The following is a 14,979-nucleotide window of genomic DNA, read 5'->3' as shown; positions in this document are numbered from 1 at the left end:
CGGTATTGAGACATCGTGTATATTAATATTTGAATAGTCATATTTGGCACTATATCGTCGAGTTGGACGTAGTCTATTAAGCTAATAATAGTCTGTTAATATATAGTGCTTCGTGCGGTGAGAATACTACCGTAGTCAGTACCCCATCGTTTCGGGCAGAGAACTGGCTGCTTATCCAGGGTGGTTGACCCCACGTGAAGCTGCACCCGAGGAGCCCCAGAGCCGACGAGCGAGTGGACCTGTATACCGGATTATTCTACCGACGACAGCCCGCCTTCCCCGGCACGGATTATGCTTTGTATACGTTGATTATTCCATGGATAAAGACCCCCGACACTGCCGTGTGTTGGAACCCCCCCCCCCCTGGAGAGGACGCAAGGTGAGGAGACGCTCTGCAAGACGAGGTCGCTTCACGTCTCTCCTCCGTGGACCGGAGGACGCCGGCCCACAAAGAGTCCACCTGCTTTCATCTGTGGTCCAAGGATCGCCGGCGCATTGAACGGCACTACAGTGGGTTCACCTGGGATACCCTTGGCCGGATGAGGCAGCTGGATTCTACCCCCCCCCCCTTCCTACTCCTGTCGGCTTACAAGCGACCGGATTAACCCCCCCTAGTGTATCCAGTCTATAATCATTAAAGTACCATTGCTGTTATTCCTTAACTATTCCAGGTCGTATATGTACCACCTGCGCCTTCAGAGATTGGACATTCTCTATTGATATACCGACGAATACTCTTGCCATAAAAGTGCATACTAATTCCCATTCATAAATGTGATTGATTTGATTAAGTGCTTGCTCTACACACCATCGCTGTGTAGAAATAAAGACCTATTTCTAATTCGTACATTTGTGTTGGATCCGTTTCATCTACGTGACAGTGTTCATCATAATATATTTATGCCGTGTACTGGGTGGCCGAATATTAAGTACAAAGGTAGTGGTAGTAAGTATCATATCTAGTAATACAGTCAGGGAATTGTACCCCTCAGTTACAAGTTATAAATAATGTAGAACTAATTTGTAAATGTTATACAAATATAGTTATAAATGATTTAATAATAATTCGAATGTATATAAATGATTTGTTCATGATTAGTTCATTATCTACAAATACCTTATAAAGGTCTTATAACTGAGTGTTATTATAAAGTGTTACCGGTAGATGTTATGTCAATGTTACATTTTAATTATGTAACTGATACAAACATTGAATGTAGTCTTTGGAGTTTTTCCTCAAGATTAAGTGAGGGTAACATCCTCTTATATTGTACGTAGGTGTGAAATAATTATTAATTTCTGTGAACTTATTAGTTCTTCCAGATTCAAGCCATTGTTCTCATCCCTAAAAATGTACCATACAACTGAATGTACCTCGTGAATTTGTGGCACTGAAACAGTTAGGCAATTTCTCCTAAATATACCAGGGCTAGTAACATTTCACAAATACAGTACGTCTACAGAATCATTCCTTTTTACAGCAAGATCGATGAGATACTGGATGCCCCATCATCAAAATCTGATGAGATACATGATGATCAATCATCAAAATCTGATGATACTGGATGACCCATCATCAAAATATGATGAGCTACATGATGATCAATCATCAAAATCTGATGAGATACATGATGATCAATCATCGAAAAGTCGAGTTCCATACATGAAGCGTGATACTTCAGTTCCAGAGCCACAACATGGCTCTGGCCAGAGGCCTATGTCTAGTCCAGACTGATGCAGGAGAAGAACTGAAATCCCCACCAACCCGATATAGTGATGATGATGATGGTAGTAGTATAAGATTCAAGAGTTTTATTCATCACATACATACCAGGGAATACAGTGAAATGTGGTTGGCCATGCCCCCTGTGATTGTGCAATAAAACAATAGTAATAGTAATAACAATAAAAAGATATCTAGAATAGACATGGTAAATAGACATGTTAATAAATTGCTTAAAGGCACTGGATCCCATGTACATCCTATACAATGTGCAGTTGTTCTGGATCCCATGTACATCCTGCAATGAGCTAACGTCGCCACTGTTTTAAGATCGTTCACAAGGGAGGCATCGGCACTCCCGATTGAGGAGGGGCTGACCTTATAGTCAGTTGTCGTTCGTAGTCCCCGCCATAAGCTTCCTGTGTCATTTTGGGCCATCTGTGCCTCCATCTTGTTCGCATATCTATTGCAATGGGTCCATGTTACTGGGGAGGGAGGCACAGATGTGATCCTTGACCAGCCTCTCAAAGCATTTCATGACCACAGAGGTGAGTGCCACCGGTCTGTAGTCATTTAGGCCTGCTGGGGAGGAGTTTCTTTGGCACAGGGATTATAGTGCATGGACACCTTGAAGCAGGCAGAGACCACGGACTCGGCCAAGGATAGGTTGAATATAGTGAACACTGGAGCCAGCTGATTGGCACAGGACCTAAGTATTCGTCCTGTTATCCCATCCGGGCCTGCAGCTTTTGCAGTGTTCACCCCCAAGAATGCTCTCCTCACGCTGTGTTCCATCAATTGGAGACAGGGTTTCCGTTAGAAAAAATTGTTGTCGGTCTCAGTGTCCGGTAGATTTCAATCTACCGGACAAATGGGATCAATTCCGGTCAGAGTTTATTGAGCTTAAAAACAATTGATAGGCAGGCTATATAAAGAATGACATCAAGGCATTTATAATATTTTAACTTAAAACTAGGCTACTTTTGCGTATATACAGTCATTAATATATTCCAAATAAAATAAGTCCCTCGAGACTGCGTGCTGCTGCCGACTTGAGGTGTCGGTGGGCAGTCTGCCCGACATTAATAAACAGCAGTCTGTTATAAATCACATGACTTGAGGTGTCGGTGGGCAGTCTGCCCGACATTAATAAACAGCAGTCTGTTATAAATCACATTTTTATGAACTAACGAATTCCGTTATATTGGACATTTGTATTAATTATATCAAGCGAAGAACTGAGAAATTTGACAGAGAGAGACGGCAACATTATCGTGGGTTTGCGTGATGACTATCTCCACCTCCCAACGACTTCAGTGCTGGATTTGCGAGAGCATGCAGCTGCAGAGCCGCAGAGCCAGCTGTGTTTTCAGGTCCGGTCTGGGGACCGCTCAGCAGCGCCCCCCACCCAACAGCTGAATTGCCAATGGCTGAATTGGAGTACTGCACTGTGCGGGCACAACTCTGTGGGTTCTCTGGCTCTGCAGCTGCATGCTCTCGCAAATCCAGCACCAAGCTCCCGCTGACAACATCGTTGTCATTATTAGACCTGCTTGGTGAAGCATCAATGAAACAAATGTAATGATTGTTTCGTTCATCGCATAGGCTATTTAATTTGAGCCTATTTTAATACAATTCAAATAATCAAATTGTGCTTAGAGGGAATTATTTTCACCGGACATTATGACCGGAGAGATTTAAATATTCGGACTTCAACAGATTTTGCCGGTCAAATACAGGTAATTACCGGCTAACGGAAACCCTGATTGGAGAGTGTGCTTTTCCCCCGCGGAGGACCCCCTCCCCTCCCCGACAACCGGCGCACCAGTGATGGCGTTAGCCGGTGAGCTGACGTCGCCACTGTTTGCCCTGAATCTCGCGTAAAAGGAGTTAAGATCGTTCGCAAGGGAGGCATCGGCACTCCCGATTGAGGAGGGGCTGACCTTATAGTCAGTTGTCGTTCGTAGTCCCCAAGCTTCCTGTGTCATTTTGGGCCATCTGTGCCTCCATCTTGTTCGCATATCTATTTTTTGCAGCCAACACGCCTTGTACTCGTCCATATTTCCTGATGCACTGCCCGAGTTATAAGCAGCGGTGCGAGCATTCGGGGCAACACGGATTGAGTTATCAACCCAGTTTCTTCGCTGTTAGCTAACGTTGCTATGAAGCTAACAACCACATCCGTGTATTCACCGACGTCACTGGAACTCGACTGAAGCATGTCCCAGTCGACGTCATCCAGTGAGTCCTGTAACATGGCCTCTGTCTGCTCGGACCACCGCGTCACCTCTCGTGACACTACAGCCTCTCGGGCTCTCTGTTTATATCCGGGCATGAGGAAAATGGCGTCATGATCACTTTTGCCAAACGGAGAGGCCGGGGTCGCCTTAACCCTGCTTGTAAGGAGTATAGCAGTGATCCAAAGTGTTCCCTCCCCTGGTGGTACATTTGATGTGCTGATAAAAGTTTGGCAAAACCTTTTTTAGGTTTGCTTTATTGAAGTCGCCAACCACCACCATGGCCGCGTCTGGATATTTGATTTGGTGTTGGTTCAGTCCTGGAGGTCCAACAGTGCTTTGTCGGTATCTGCTTGCGGTGGGATGTAAACTGTGGTGACGATGACTACTGTGAACTCTCGGGGGAGATAGAACGGACGACACAGAAAGAACGTTCTAGGTCCGGCGAACAGGAGCGGGAGAGGGTTTTCACCGCCTCGGGGCTGCACCATCTGTTGTTTGTAAGGAAGCATACCCCACCTCCTTTGGATTTCTCCGATTCAGCTGTCCTGTCCACTCGGGAGACGGAGAATGACTCTGACGGGGTGATGATTTGATCCGGTGTTAATGGCGTTAGCCATGTCTCTGTCAGACAAAAGATATTGCAGTTTCTCATGTCCCGTTGGAATCTAATCCTCGCCCTGAGATCATCCATTTTATTTTCCAGCGATCTAACATTTGCCAGGAGCATCGATGGTAACGCTGCCCGGTAAGCTGAGCTTTTTAACCTATTCCGAATTCCCCCTCTTTTTCCTCTGTGTTTCCGTCGCCCTGAGAACGCAGCCCGCAGCGATTGTGCAATAATACAAGTAATAAGAATAAGACATAACAGGTATAATGTACATAAAGTTTAAAATGCATGGTAAAAGACATGCTAAGGTCCTGCGATAGTGCAATACAGTGTTAAGCTACGGATGAGGCACTGGGTCTTATGTACAGTACACTACTATACAATACAATATACAGTTATACTATATATCATTATGCTATCTTGCTATATCCATCTATTACTATACAAGAACCACTCCCGTTCTTTTTTTTCTTTTTTTTTTTTTAAAGTGACCTTTTCATTGTGTAAAGTGACCGTTTAGTGTGAGCGTGTGCAGCATGTGTGTGTGTGTGTGTGTGTGTGTTCGTGCTAAAGTGACTGTTAGTGTGTGAGTGTATACAGCACTAGCGGACTGGCCATCGGGACCACCGGGAGTTTTCCTGGTGGCCTGGCAGACTGGCATGGCCTGGCTGCCCTGGCAGATGCTTTTTTTTATTTTAAAATTTGTTTGTTTGTGCCCGCAGTCAGGCCACTGAACTCCGAGGCAGGCCAGGTCGGTATACATGTTTCTATTTGCGCATATATAAGTTCAGGCAAGCAGGCAGGGATGCGTGATTTTTTTGGACTACAGCGTGATTTTTTTTCGTAGCCGCAGTTTGCAAATACGCTCTCTGATTGGCTAGCCCGCGTACAGCGAAGACCCTCTCTGATTGGTTTAGCTCCGAAGGGCTCTTCCGCCTTGTACATAATATTCTCTGCTTCGAAGTGGTTATGCTTTGGCCTCTGCCGAAACCCGGGAGATATGAACGTTTTGGATCGCTCTAGAATGGGTGAAGACGAACGTCGGACTAAAATTGAAAGAATGAGACGAAAGCGGGGCGCAATCAGAGGTGTTACTACACAAGTTTTGAATCAGATGGACATTGAAATTGACGTGGAAACTCCGGATGTTGATCACTTGATCACTTTATTGGATGTACTGCTGGGAGTTAAAGAAGACAGTTTGTTGGAACCTGACCGTAAAATAGAACAGCTATAAGTCTGATGGATGATTTGGATGCTGATATTGAAGCCGCAGAGATGTATAAGGAGCGCGTCATTATGTTGAACTGACACGCGAGGGTGAGTGATACTATAATGAATCGACTAGATCACAGTGAAGTAGAGAAATATAATGTAATGTGCACCGGTAAACTTCTATAAAGGACACTTTCGTATTATAACCCAACATTTGGACAATCCATTATTTGGAAAGTAGTTATTCTACACGTTGGTGTAGTGTATACAACTTGTATGGTCCATTTTGTGACAGCGTCGCTGTCCATGGTGCTGAAAGTCGCATTTATACTAGTGTATACAGCCTCTACGGTGCCACCACGTGATACAACGCAGCAAGATACAAAACGCAGTTTTTGTCCGGGGGGGGGGGGGGGGGGGGGGGGTATGGGTATGGATTGGGTATGGGCCTGCCTGAGTCAAATTCCCGGTAGGAATTATGGTCCCAGTCCGCGACTGGTATACAGTATGTGTGTTGTGTGTGTGCTCATGTGTGCTTGTGTGTGGAGAGTTCAGTGTTCAAGACTCTGATGGCCTGGGGGAAGAAGCTGAGCCGAAGTCTCTCTGTCCTAGTTGCTGGTGTGCGCAGGCGTTTGCCTGACCGCAGCAGCTTGAACAGGCTGTTGTTGGGGTGGTGAGGGTCTTTCATTATTCTGCAGGCTCTGGATTTGCACCTCTTGTTATATAAGTCCTGTAGGGGTGGTAGTGCAATACCTGTAGTACGCTCAGCTGAGCGCACCACTCTCTGTAGGGCCTTCTTGTCCTGTGCCTTGCTGTTTCCATACCAGGCAGTGATGTTTTGCTGTCTCTGCGAATCGCCGATGGCCAATCTTGGCATAAAGTGTCCCTAAACTCCTCTTTCAGTCCGGAGTTTAGGTCCATAAGTGACTGGCGGTCATATGACTTAATTAACATGCTGGTGTGTTGGTCTTGAATTAACACGCTGGTGTGTTGGTCTTGAATTAACATGCTGGTGTGCTGGTCTCGACTTAACATGCTGGTGTGTTGGTCTCGTCTCTCATCATCATGCAATGAATTCCTGACAATGTCATTCAAGTAATGTTAGGAAAAGACGATTTTATGGCTTGCGCATGGTGATAAACGTACATGTGCAAGGTTTGTGGCTAGCTAACATATGCTCTATGTCAGAGAAACAGAGAAAATAGTATTATTCCTATACTTTCATCATGTGATGACATGTCCAGGAATCCATTGCACGATGAGACCCCAACACACTTTTCTTTGTGACAGTGAGAAAAAAGGAGATCATGTGAAGAGGGTTATTTGTTTGAGTCTCACACTCACTGTGTGAGTTGGCAGCTCTGGTTAATTGGGTGTTTAGTCCAAAATGGGAGAGTATTATTCTCCATCTTGTTTATAAAATTCACTTTTCAGGTTTAAGAGAGGATTCAGTGTGTGTGCGTTGTATAGGTCATTACAACCAGTGACAATGACAAGACCGTTCTTTGGGCAACTCTGGTTATGTTAAAACCGCGCACAGTGAATTCTACAATGAGCACTGGGAGACGGTTAACAAACACTTTCCTGTTGACCTCAAGTGTACCGTACGCCGAAGGAGAGGGGTTGATGGATTATTAGTCATTGCATATCAATATTAATCTTTAAAATATTCTCTTGCTTACCGCTCCTTGTCATAAAAGTCCATGGCCCTCTTGGTCTTGTTGTAGGCGGCCACTCTGAAGGGGATGATCTCCACAGAGGTGAGGCCTGGGGCCATGGTGAGGACCTTGCTCCCGTGGGTTGGCTCATACAGATCCTGTTTAGTCTCCGGGTGAGGCATCCCAGCAGGGTCCCGCCCAACAATGTAGAAGTTTGCTCCAGCGATCATCCTCGCCCTGCAGTGCCATTGTACCTGCGTAAACGTTACAATACACACATTATTTCAGTACACCCTTGTGCAACAACACAGGCTTGATGAGAAACAATGAGCTGGTGTTCAGCCATCCTCACCTCTGTGGGTCCGGCGTACATCATAGGAGAGGGGAATATGGCCACGATGGTGCTGGCCGGGTCCAGGACGCCCTCCTCCAACACGGCGGCGTGCTGCTTCATCCGCCACTCCAGCGGCACGTCGTCGTCTTTGGTCCAGCCGCCCAGCGGGTGCAGCAGGAGGACGGGGTTCTTGTAGCCGCGCTCCAGCAAGCGACGCTTGGTGTCCTGCATCAAGAGGGCGTGGCCATTGTGGACCGGGTTACGGAGCTGGAAGGCAAATATGGCGTCTGAGAGAGAGAGAGAGAGAGAGAGAGGAAAGTGAACGCTTGTTTACATAGTAGTTTGCGCATATAGCATCACCTCCTCAGCTACAAAGGGAGTTGATAAAAGATAAACACGACTATTATTTGTTTTTGGGGCATGTTAAGCCTAGACTTATAGTACCATGAATATGGAACACACCATACACACACACACACACACACACACACACACACACACACACACACACACACACACACACACACACACACACACACACACACACACACACACACACACACACACACACACACACACACGCACACACACACACACACACACACACACATTATAAATAGCATGTAATTGAAACTGGCCATTTGTCGTGAATTGGACCTCCGAAAATTGCCTGTGGATCATTTGTGCAGGTGCACATTACAACATGCATACACACTTACACCCACAACAAAAGCACAGAGAATGGTGAAACTAGGAGCACACAGCTAGCAAAATAATAATAACTGTACATTCATTCTGGTTAGCACAACTTTTTGTAGGATGAGGCCGTGAGTTACATCTGGACCTATGCATTGCAAGTTGTAAGTTTCCCAGATCCTGTTGTCTCCTCGTAAGAACCAGGGCCCTCATTTATCAACGTTGCATACGGACAGATATGTGCGTAACCCGTGCGTACGATCATTTCTAAGCAAAGTGTGGGACTTATCAAATTGAACTTGTGCTTTGTGCGTATATATATGCGTACCTGGGCGCCCGGTGGTAGAATTATTGCAGTCTGCAACGCGGAAATAAGCTTCCGTGCATTACTTCCAACACTGGCGTGTTCAACTTCTGTATGACCCGTAATTCATTATAGTTCATTGTAAAATAGCGACAGTAGTGTAATTATAACGGGCTCACGCGCGAACAAGAGGTTGGCCTGCTTGTTTGGCACGGGGGGCAGACGCAGAACACCCACCTCCAAACGCGATTAAATATTGTTTCAAATAAAAAGCGACATACTGTACTATTATTTTGTGTCATGTTTCCAAATAAGATTGGCCACAACGAAATGCTTTCTACTTCAATTTGTTGGTTAGAATAGATTACCTCGCTCCGTTGAAACTTCACTGAGACTAAAAGTAAGACAGTCTTTTTTTTTTTTTTTTAGCTCCACGCACAGACGTGATAATAATAATAATAATAATAATAATAATAATAATAATAATAATAATAATAATAATAATAATAATAATAATAATAATAATAATAATAATAATAATAATAATAATAATAATAATAATAATAATAACATTTAATAATAATAATAATAATAATAATAATAATAATAATAATAATAATAATAATAATAATAATAATAATAATAATAATAATAATAATAATAATAATAACAATAATAATAATAGCTTCATTTTATATAGCGCCTTTCAAGAGACCCAAGGTCGCTTTACATAGATAGGCGGGGGAAATAACAAAATAATAAACATAGTGGACAGACACAACATATAAATATGATGATGGGATTCAAGTTCGCGTTTTTATTGATCACATAGGCAGGCTATACATAGGCTACATGGCACGGTCCATCGTGATATTGTAGATGGATCGAGTAATAGACTGTTATTACTGTACCACCCATGTAGCTGTCAAAGCTCCATCACAAATGCAGTTATGTGAATAGAAAGGGATTCCACTGTCGTTGCTGCCGGGAGGAAAGGCATGCTGCATGTTTTCAATTCATTAAATAAAACGGATACTTTTTGCAAGGGTTTATGACTGTCATACAAATAATCAACCAACTACCCCCCCCCCCTCGCCCCTTGTTGTTATTGTTATTATTATCATTTCTTGTCTTGTTTTGTTGTGTATGTATTGTCTTGTTTGAGAAAAATAAAAAACTTTAAATATAAAAAAAACCAACTACATACTGTAACTTTTCAGTGCACGTTCTTATTTACATTGTGACAACAGCCTTGTGAGCTCCCGCACACAGACATGATGGAATTCAAGTTCATGTTTGTATCGATCACATATAGGCAGGCTACACATGGCGTATAGGCTACATCATACATGGCAGTGAGATTCATTGTTCTTGTATATGCTCTCGTATTATTGTTTATATAGGCCAGGGGTTCCCAAACTTTTCAGGCCGGGACCCAGAAAATAAGGCGTCAGAGAGCCGCGGCCCAATGCACATCGTCAGGCTTTCTTTTTTCTTTTTTTTTTGCCAGGCGGCCGATTTTTTAAGCCAAATATCACTTCAATCCTATTAAGTTAGTTCAAGTTAGTTATTCATTTATATGTGCTATTTATGAGAGGGCTAACTTGTTGCAAAATAATAATGATAATAATTATAGCCTCATTAAAATACTATTGTTGCTTCGGTTGTTTTCAGCGTTTTATGTGCATAATCTGTTATTTAGTTTGAAATGTTCGTTGAAATAAGTAGATTTTCCGTTTTTGTTTATTTATTAAGTTAATATAAAACCATATAGTCACATTTTAGAATACAATCGAATAGAATTTTAGAATACAACTAGAAACACTGTCCTGGCCTGCTTCTAAGTTCAGTGGCCTGACAAAAAAAATTTTTATCTTTTGGAAATCATCTCGCGGCCCACCCGTGGCTGCTCGCGGCCCACCTTTGGGTCGCGACCCCGACTTTGGGAACCACTGATATAGGCTACCCAATACCGACATCAAAATAGATTGTATGCCTCTAGAAATCATATGCAGCAGGTAGAAAATTGACGGAAAATCCGTAGCAATTTGGAATAAAATTGAGGAGAACTTTAATCCCTGGGTATTAATCGAACAAAACGGAAAAAGGCAGTCATATTCCAGCACGGTCTTTATTAGTTAATATGGTCTTTAAGTTAATAGATATAATTTTTCTTTTTTGGATCCACTTTTTCTCCCATTTTCTATATATTTTCTCCCATCCCAATTTCGTATCATCCAATTCAACCCTCCCCTGTCACGAACGCTGTTTCTTGCCTCCCACAAGCCGGCTGCAATGTGGACTAAGTCATACATAGCACAAGTCCCCTCCGGTACTTGAGGTAACAGCAGTCGCATCTTTTCACCTGCGCAGCTCGATCTCTCAGTGGCGAGGAGTAACGCGTGGGAGGCTCACGCTTCCCCCGACACTTCCTGATTCCACTGCGCAGGCGCACCAACCGACCTGTAGGAGTCGCTGTCCACAACGCCCGATCCCCACCCATCAGTTTCCCACCCCCTAATACGGCCAATGTGTATTAGTATGAACGACCAGCTAAACTGAAAGCAATGTGGAGCGCTGGGCTCGAACAGGCAAGCCCAGCGTCTCCGTCATTTGTGGCGAGCGCCTTGCCCACTACGCCACGTAGCCGCCCAAGTTAATAGATATCATATCCGAAATCACCGTACGTGTACATGTCTGTCAGCCTGTCACATATTTCTCCATAACACGCTTCCCTCGGCTTAGTCCACTTTTCCACATTTCATAGGGGTGTTCCATTACCGTATATGGTTAATTACGGGCGGTGCTATATGCAAATACTTAAACTCGTGCACGAGCGTGGAACCTAATGGTATTTATCAACACGGAGGAGCGTAGGACCCGTGTACGCACGGTTGATAACTCCGGATATTTCTGTGCGTACACACATTCTAAATTATGTGCTTACGTACTAAAATAGAACACTTTCTAAGAATTGTTGATAAATGAGGGCCCAGGAATTTTCAAACCTGCTTGTATGTCTTTGAACTTTTGCTTGAGCTCCAGTGGCGTCAGGCGGTACTGGTCCAGCCCGTCGTTCCATCTGATTCGCTCCAGCACCTCCAGGTCACCGCCCACCAGCCAATCACCTCCCTCCATGACCATCTGCAAAAGTGTCGAATACGGAAATTGCTATTACAAACACAATATCAACTATTTAATTCCACTAAGTATTCACATACAAATTAAATTCATCATTATTATTATAGGTTTTTTGCACTTCAACGTGGATAAGTCATGGTGGTAAACAAACGCTAGCTGACATTAGGTGTGTGATCAGTGTTAGTCACCTTTATGTAAGGGTGCTGTGGGCAGTTGGTTCCCCACTGCCTGGCACATCGTTCCTCCTTGCGGTGCTCATAGAACTCTGGGTTCCGGAGAATGGCCACCCGGGATCCTTGGAACTCCAGACATATCGCCGCGCAGCCATCCAGGTGCTGCTTCATCTCTGTGCTCACGGGCAGGACAATGGGTACGGACTGGTTGATAGTTCCACCTGAACCGCAGGGAGATGACTAAGTGTGAGATATTCCAGTGTAGGATGACGTGCCAGAGTATCATTTATAGGAATTGTATTCGTAGCCCTTTTGGACTTAATTCAAGGTAAACTACACTTGGGATGAGAGACTAGGAGACAACATGTCTCTTACCATCCAGCAGGTTCCCAAAATGAAGCACTTGGAGGAACTCCCTCTCTCTCATGAACCCCTTCAGGGGGCTGGCCCAGCCCTCTGCCAACACCTGCACCCATTGGAGATCCAGCTGGAGATGGAGGGGAGAACCACAAACACTCAATAGTGCATAGAGCGAAAGGAAAAAAATGTATGGCACGTGTGCTGCATGTAACGTAGGATGCCGGCCTAGTGGTTAGAGAGACCATCCCAGGGTCAGATGGTCTGTGATCCCTGCAACGTTCATTTATAGTCCACCCATGTCAAGACGATTGAGTGTCGCCTGCTCCAGGGGTGCTGCTTGTCTAACTCTCCATTCATATACACTTCACATTTGTCCGAAAAATGCCACGTTTCAATTGTTCTGTGGGATTAATGAGTCTCCAAGATGTGTGAATTGGGCAACCATGCATTTTAAATGCATGCATTCACTACTTACTGCGATTTCAAGTATAAAATGGCCCTTCCTCCACAGCCTAAAAGTCAAGCTCTGTATTAAAAAGCACCATCTATGGAGATTATAGAGTAACAATTTCTGCCCAGGAGTAGCCTTTATCCATATCCAGGGCAATGACCTGAACAGTGATGTGACAGACACTCTTGTCCTGTAAGGTCACTCCTCACCCACACCCTCACAAATCACAAGCGGTTGTTCAGTAGGTTTATTTCTTTATTGGTGCCCAGCGAGATTTGCACTGGGTCATTAAACACATGATCAAAATACTGGGCTCTGAAGTTGATACTGTCGATTTAATTTGGGCCTTACAGGGTTAAGAGCAGCTCATCATCATATTTCGTATTTATTCCCGTAATAAAAACGCACCTGTATACTGGAGTGGTGCGTTACCTTGGTGATGCTGATGGTGGGAAGGGTGCTTGCATCAGCCAGAGCCAGATGCAGCTTGTTCTCCGAAACAAAGAGTTCATTCACCTCCTCCATGATCCCGTTGGGTACGATATTCTACATCCCAAAGAAAAGACAAAGAGAATGCATGCCATGTAAGGATGATATTATTATTAGTCATCAGTTTAGATTAGATTAGATTGTACTTTATTGTCATCATATTTGCATACAACGAGATTTGGGACTCAAACTTAAGGTGCATTGGTGGAAGCAAATATAAAATATAAAAAAGTAATAAAAGAGAAACATAAAATACTATACAATAAAACAATGTTACAATACTGTACAATACAATGTTTATATCGCTGTTTGTATCGCTGTGGAACAATGCTGATATACAGTTAAGAATGAGTAATTCGCTTTTGGTTTTTAAGAAAATGGTTTGTAAAGTTATTTTTTAAAACTACAAGGGTGAATAATACTGTTTTTATGTGCTATTTTCTTTTAGAATACTGTTTTGGAGTCTTAATTTAGTTAAGAATATAGGACAGGCATATATAAGCATTATGCTTCAGTCTGTACCTTCTCAGTCACTGTAAAATCAAATATTGTTAAATGATGGTGTATATATATTGTATTGTGTGAGATGACTGAATAAAACTACTACTACTACTACTACTATCTGCATGGGATGACTTGATCTTAGTCGCAAATGGCAATTTAAAATCAGAATTTACAATTATCAACGAATTCAATTGGTGAATGATAATGCAAAGGATTAAAGCGATAATGTGCAATTGTGGTGCCTGCCGGCCGCGAGCGATACCGTCTCTGTGTTTACAATACATTACACTAGGTGACTGCACGTTTGTTTTCCATTGACGCGTTCTGTGCACAAAGAAAGTCTCAAGTCTTGTGCATTCTATAGGCCTGTGTCTCGTATCGCGAGAAGGCCGGCCAAGCTGGTCACACCAGACCATTTGAGGCCAGAGCAGCGAAAGTGAGTAGCGCATCGGAAGCGTCGGTGCTCTCAATTTGTTCTGTACACGCTCCAGAACCTAATAGAAAAAGACACATTGCCGCTTTAATGCATCGAGCATTGTCAACGTCTACTTCGATAAGTCATGAGACTTTGTAAAAATGAAGCGTAACATCCCATACAGAAATCTGTATCCTGTCAGATAAGGGCACTAGTCACTCTCCACCATATTTCAACATATGTGCATATACGGTAATAGAACATACATAATAGCCTGCCTATATAGGCATATGTCACTATATTAAGTATACGTGGTGAATATATTTGAATGAATGAATGATCATTACATTTATATAGCGCTTTTCTAGACACTCAAAGCGCTCCCCACAATGTAGGGTGGAAATTGCCTCCTTCACCACCACTGGTAGCACCCAACCTTGGGCTACGCAGGCTCAATGAGACAGCCCTCATTGCGGTCACAGAGGCACTTCACTTAGCAAAAGCGAAAGGCCTCTCCTCTGTCCTGATTCTCCTAGATCTATCTGCAGCCTTCGACACAGTCAACCACCAGATCCTCCTCGCGGCCCTCGCAGGAATGGGAGTGGCTGGCTCTGCGCTGACATGGTTGTCATCATACCTCAATGACCGCTCCTACCAAGTGTCATGGAG

General features: G+C 43.7%; 1 protein-coding gene across 1 annotated transcript in view; it reads right to left on the bottom strand.

Annotated features, from left to right (window-relative positions):
• LOC311234492 (bifunctional 3'-phosphoadenosine 5'-phosphosulfate synthase 2-like) overlaps positions 1-14,979 on the bottom strand; it is a 41,759-nt gene that overhangs the window by 13,228 nt on the left and 13,552 nt on the right. Inside the window, exons 6-11 of the mRNA XM_084321705.1 lie at positions 13,335-13,448; positions 12,467-12,578; positions 12,107-12,312; positions 11,786-11,921; positions 7,796-8,064; positions 7,468-7,697 (exon numbers count right to left, since the gene is read on the bottom strand). Coding sequence (XP_084177831.1) covers positions 7,468-7,697; positions 7,796-8,064; positions 11,786-11,921; positions 12,107-12,312; positions 12,467-12,578; positions 13,335-13,448 — 1,067 coding nt within the window. The remainder of the gene's footprint in view (positions 1-7,467; positions 7,698-7,795; positions 8,065-11,785; positions 11,922-12,106; positions 12,313-12,466; positions 12,579-13,334; positions 13,449-14,979) is intronic.

The sequence above is a fragment of the Notolepis coatsorum genome, assembly GCF_963971535.1.
Source record: "Notolepis coatsorum genome assembly, chromosome: 9".
Lineage (NCBI taxonomy): Eukaryota > Metazoa > Chordata > Actinopteri > Aulopiformes > Paralepididae > Notolepis > Notolepis coatsorum.
This window is presented reverse-complemented; position numbering and strand designations above follow the sequence as displayed.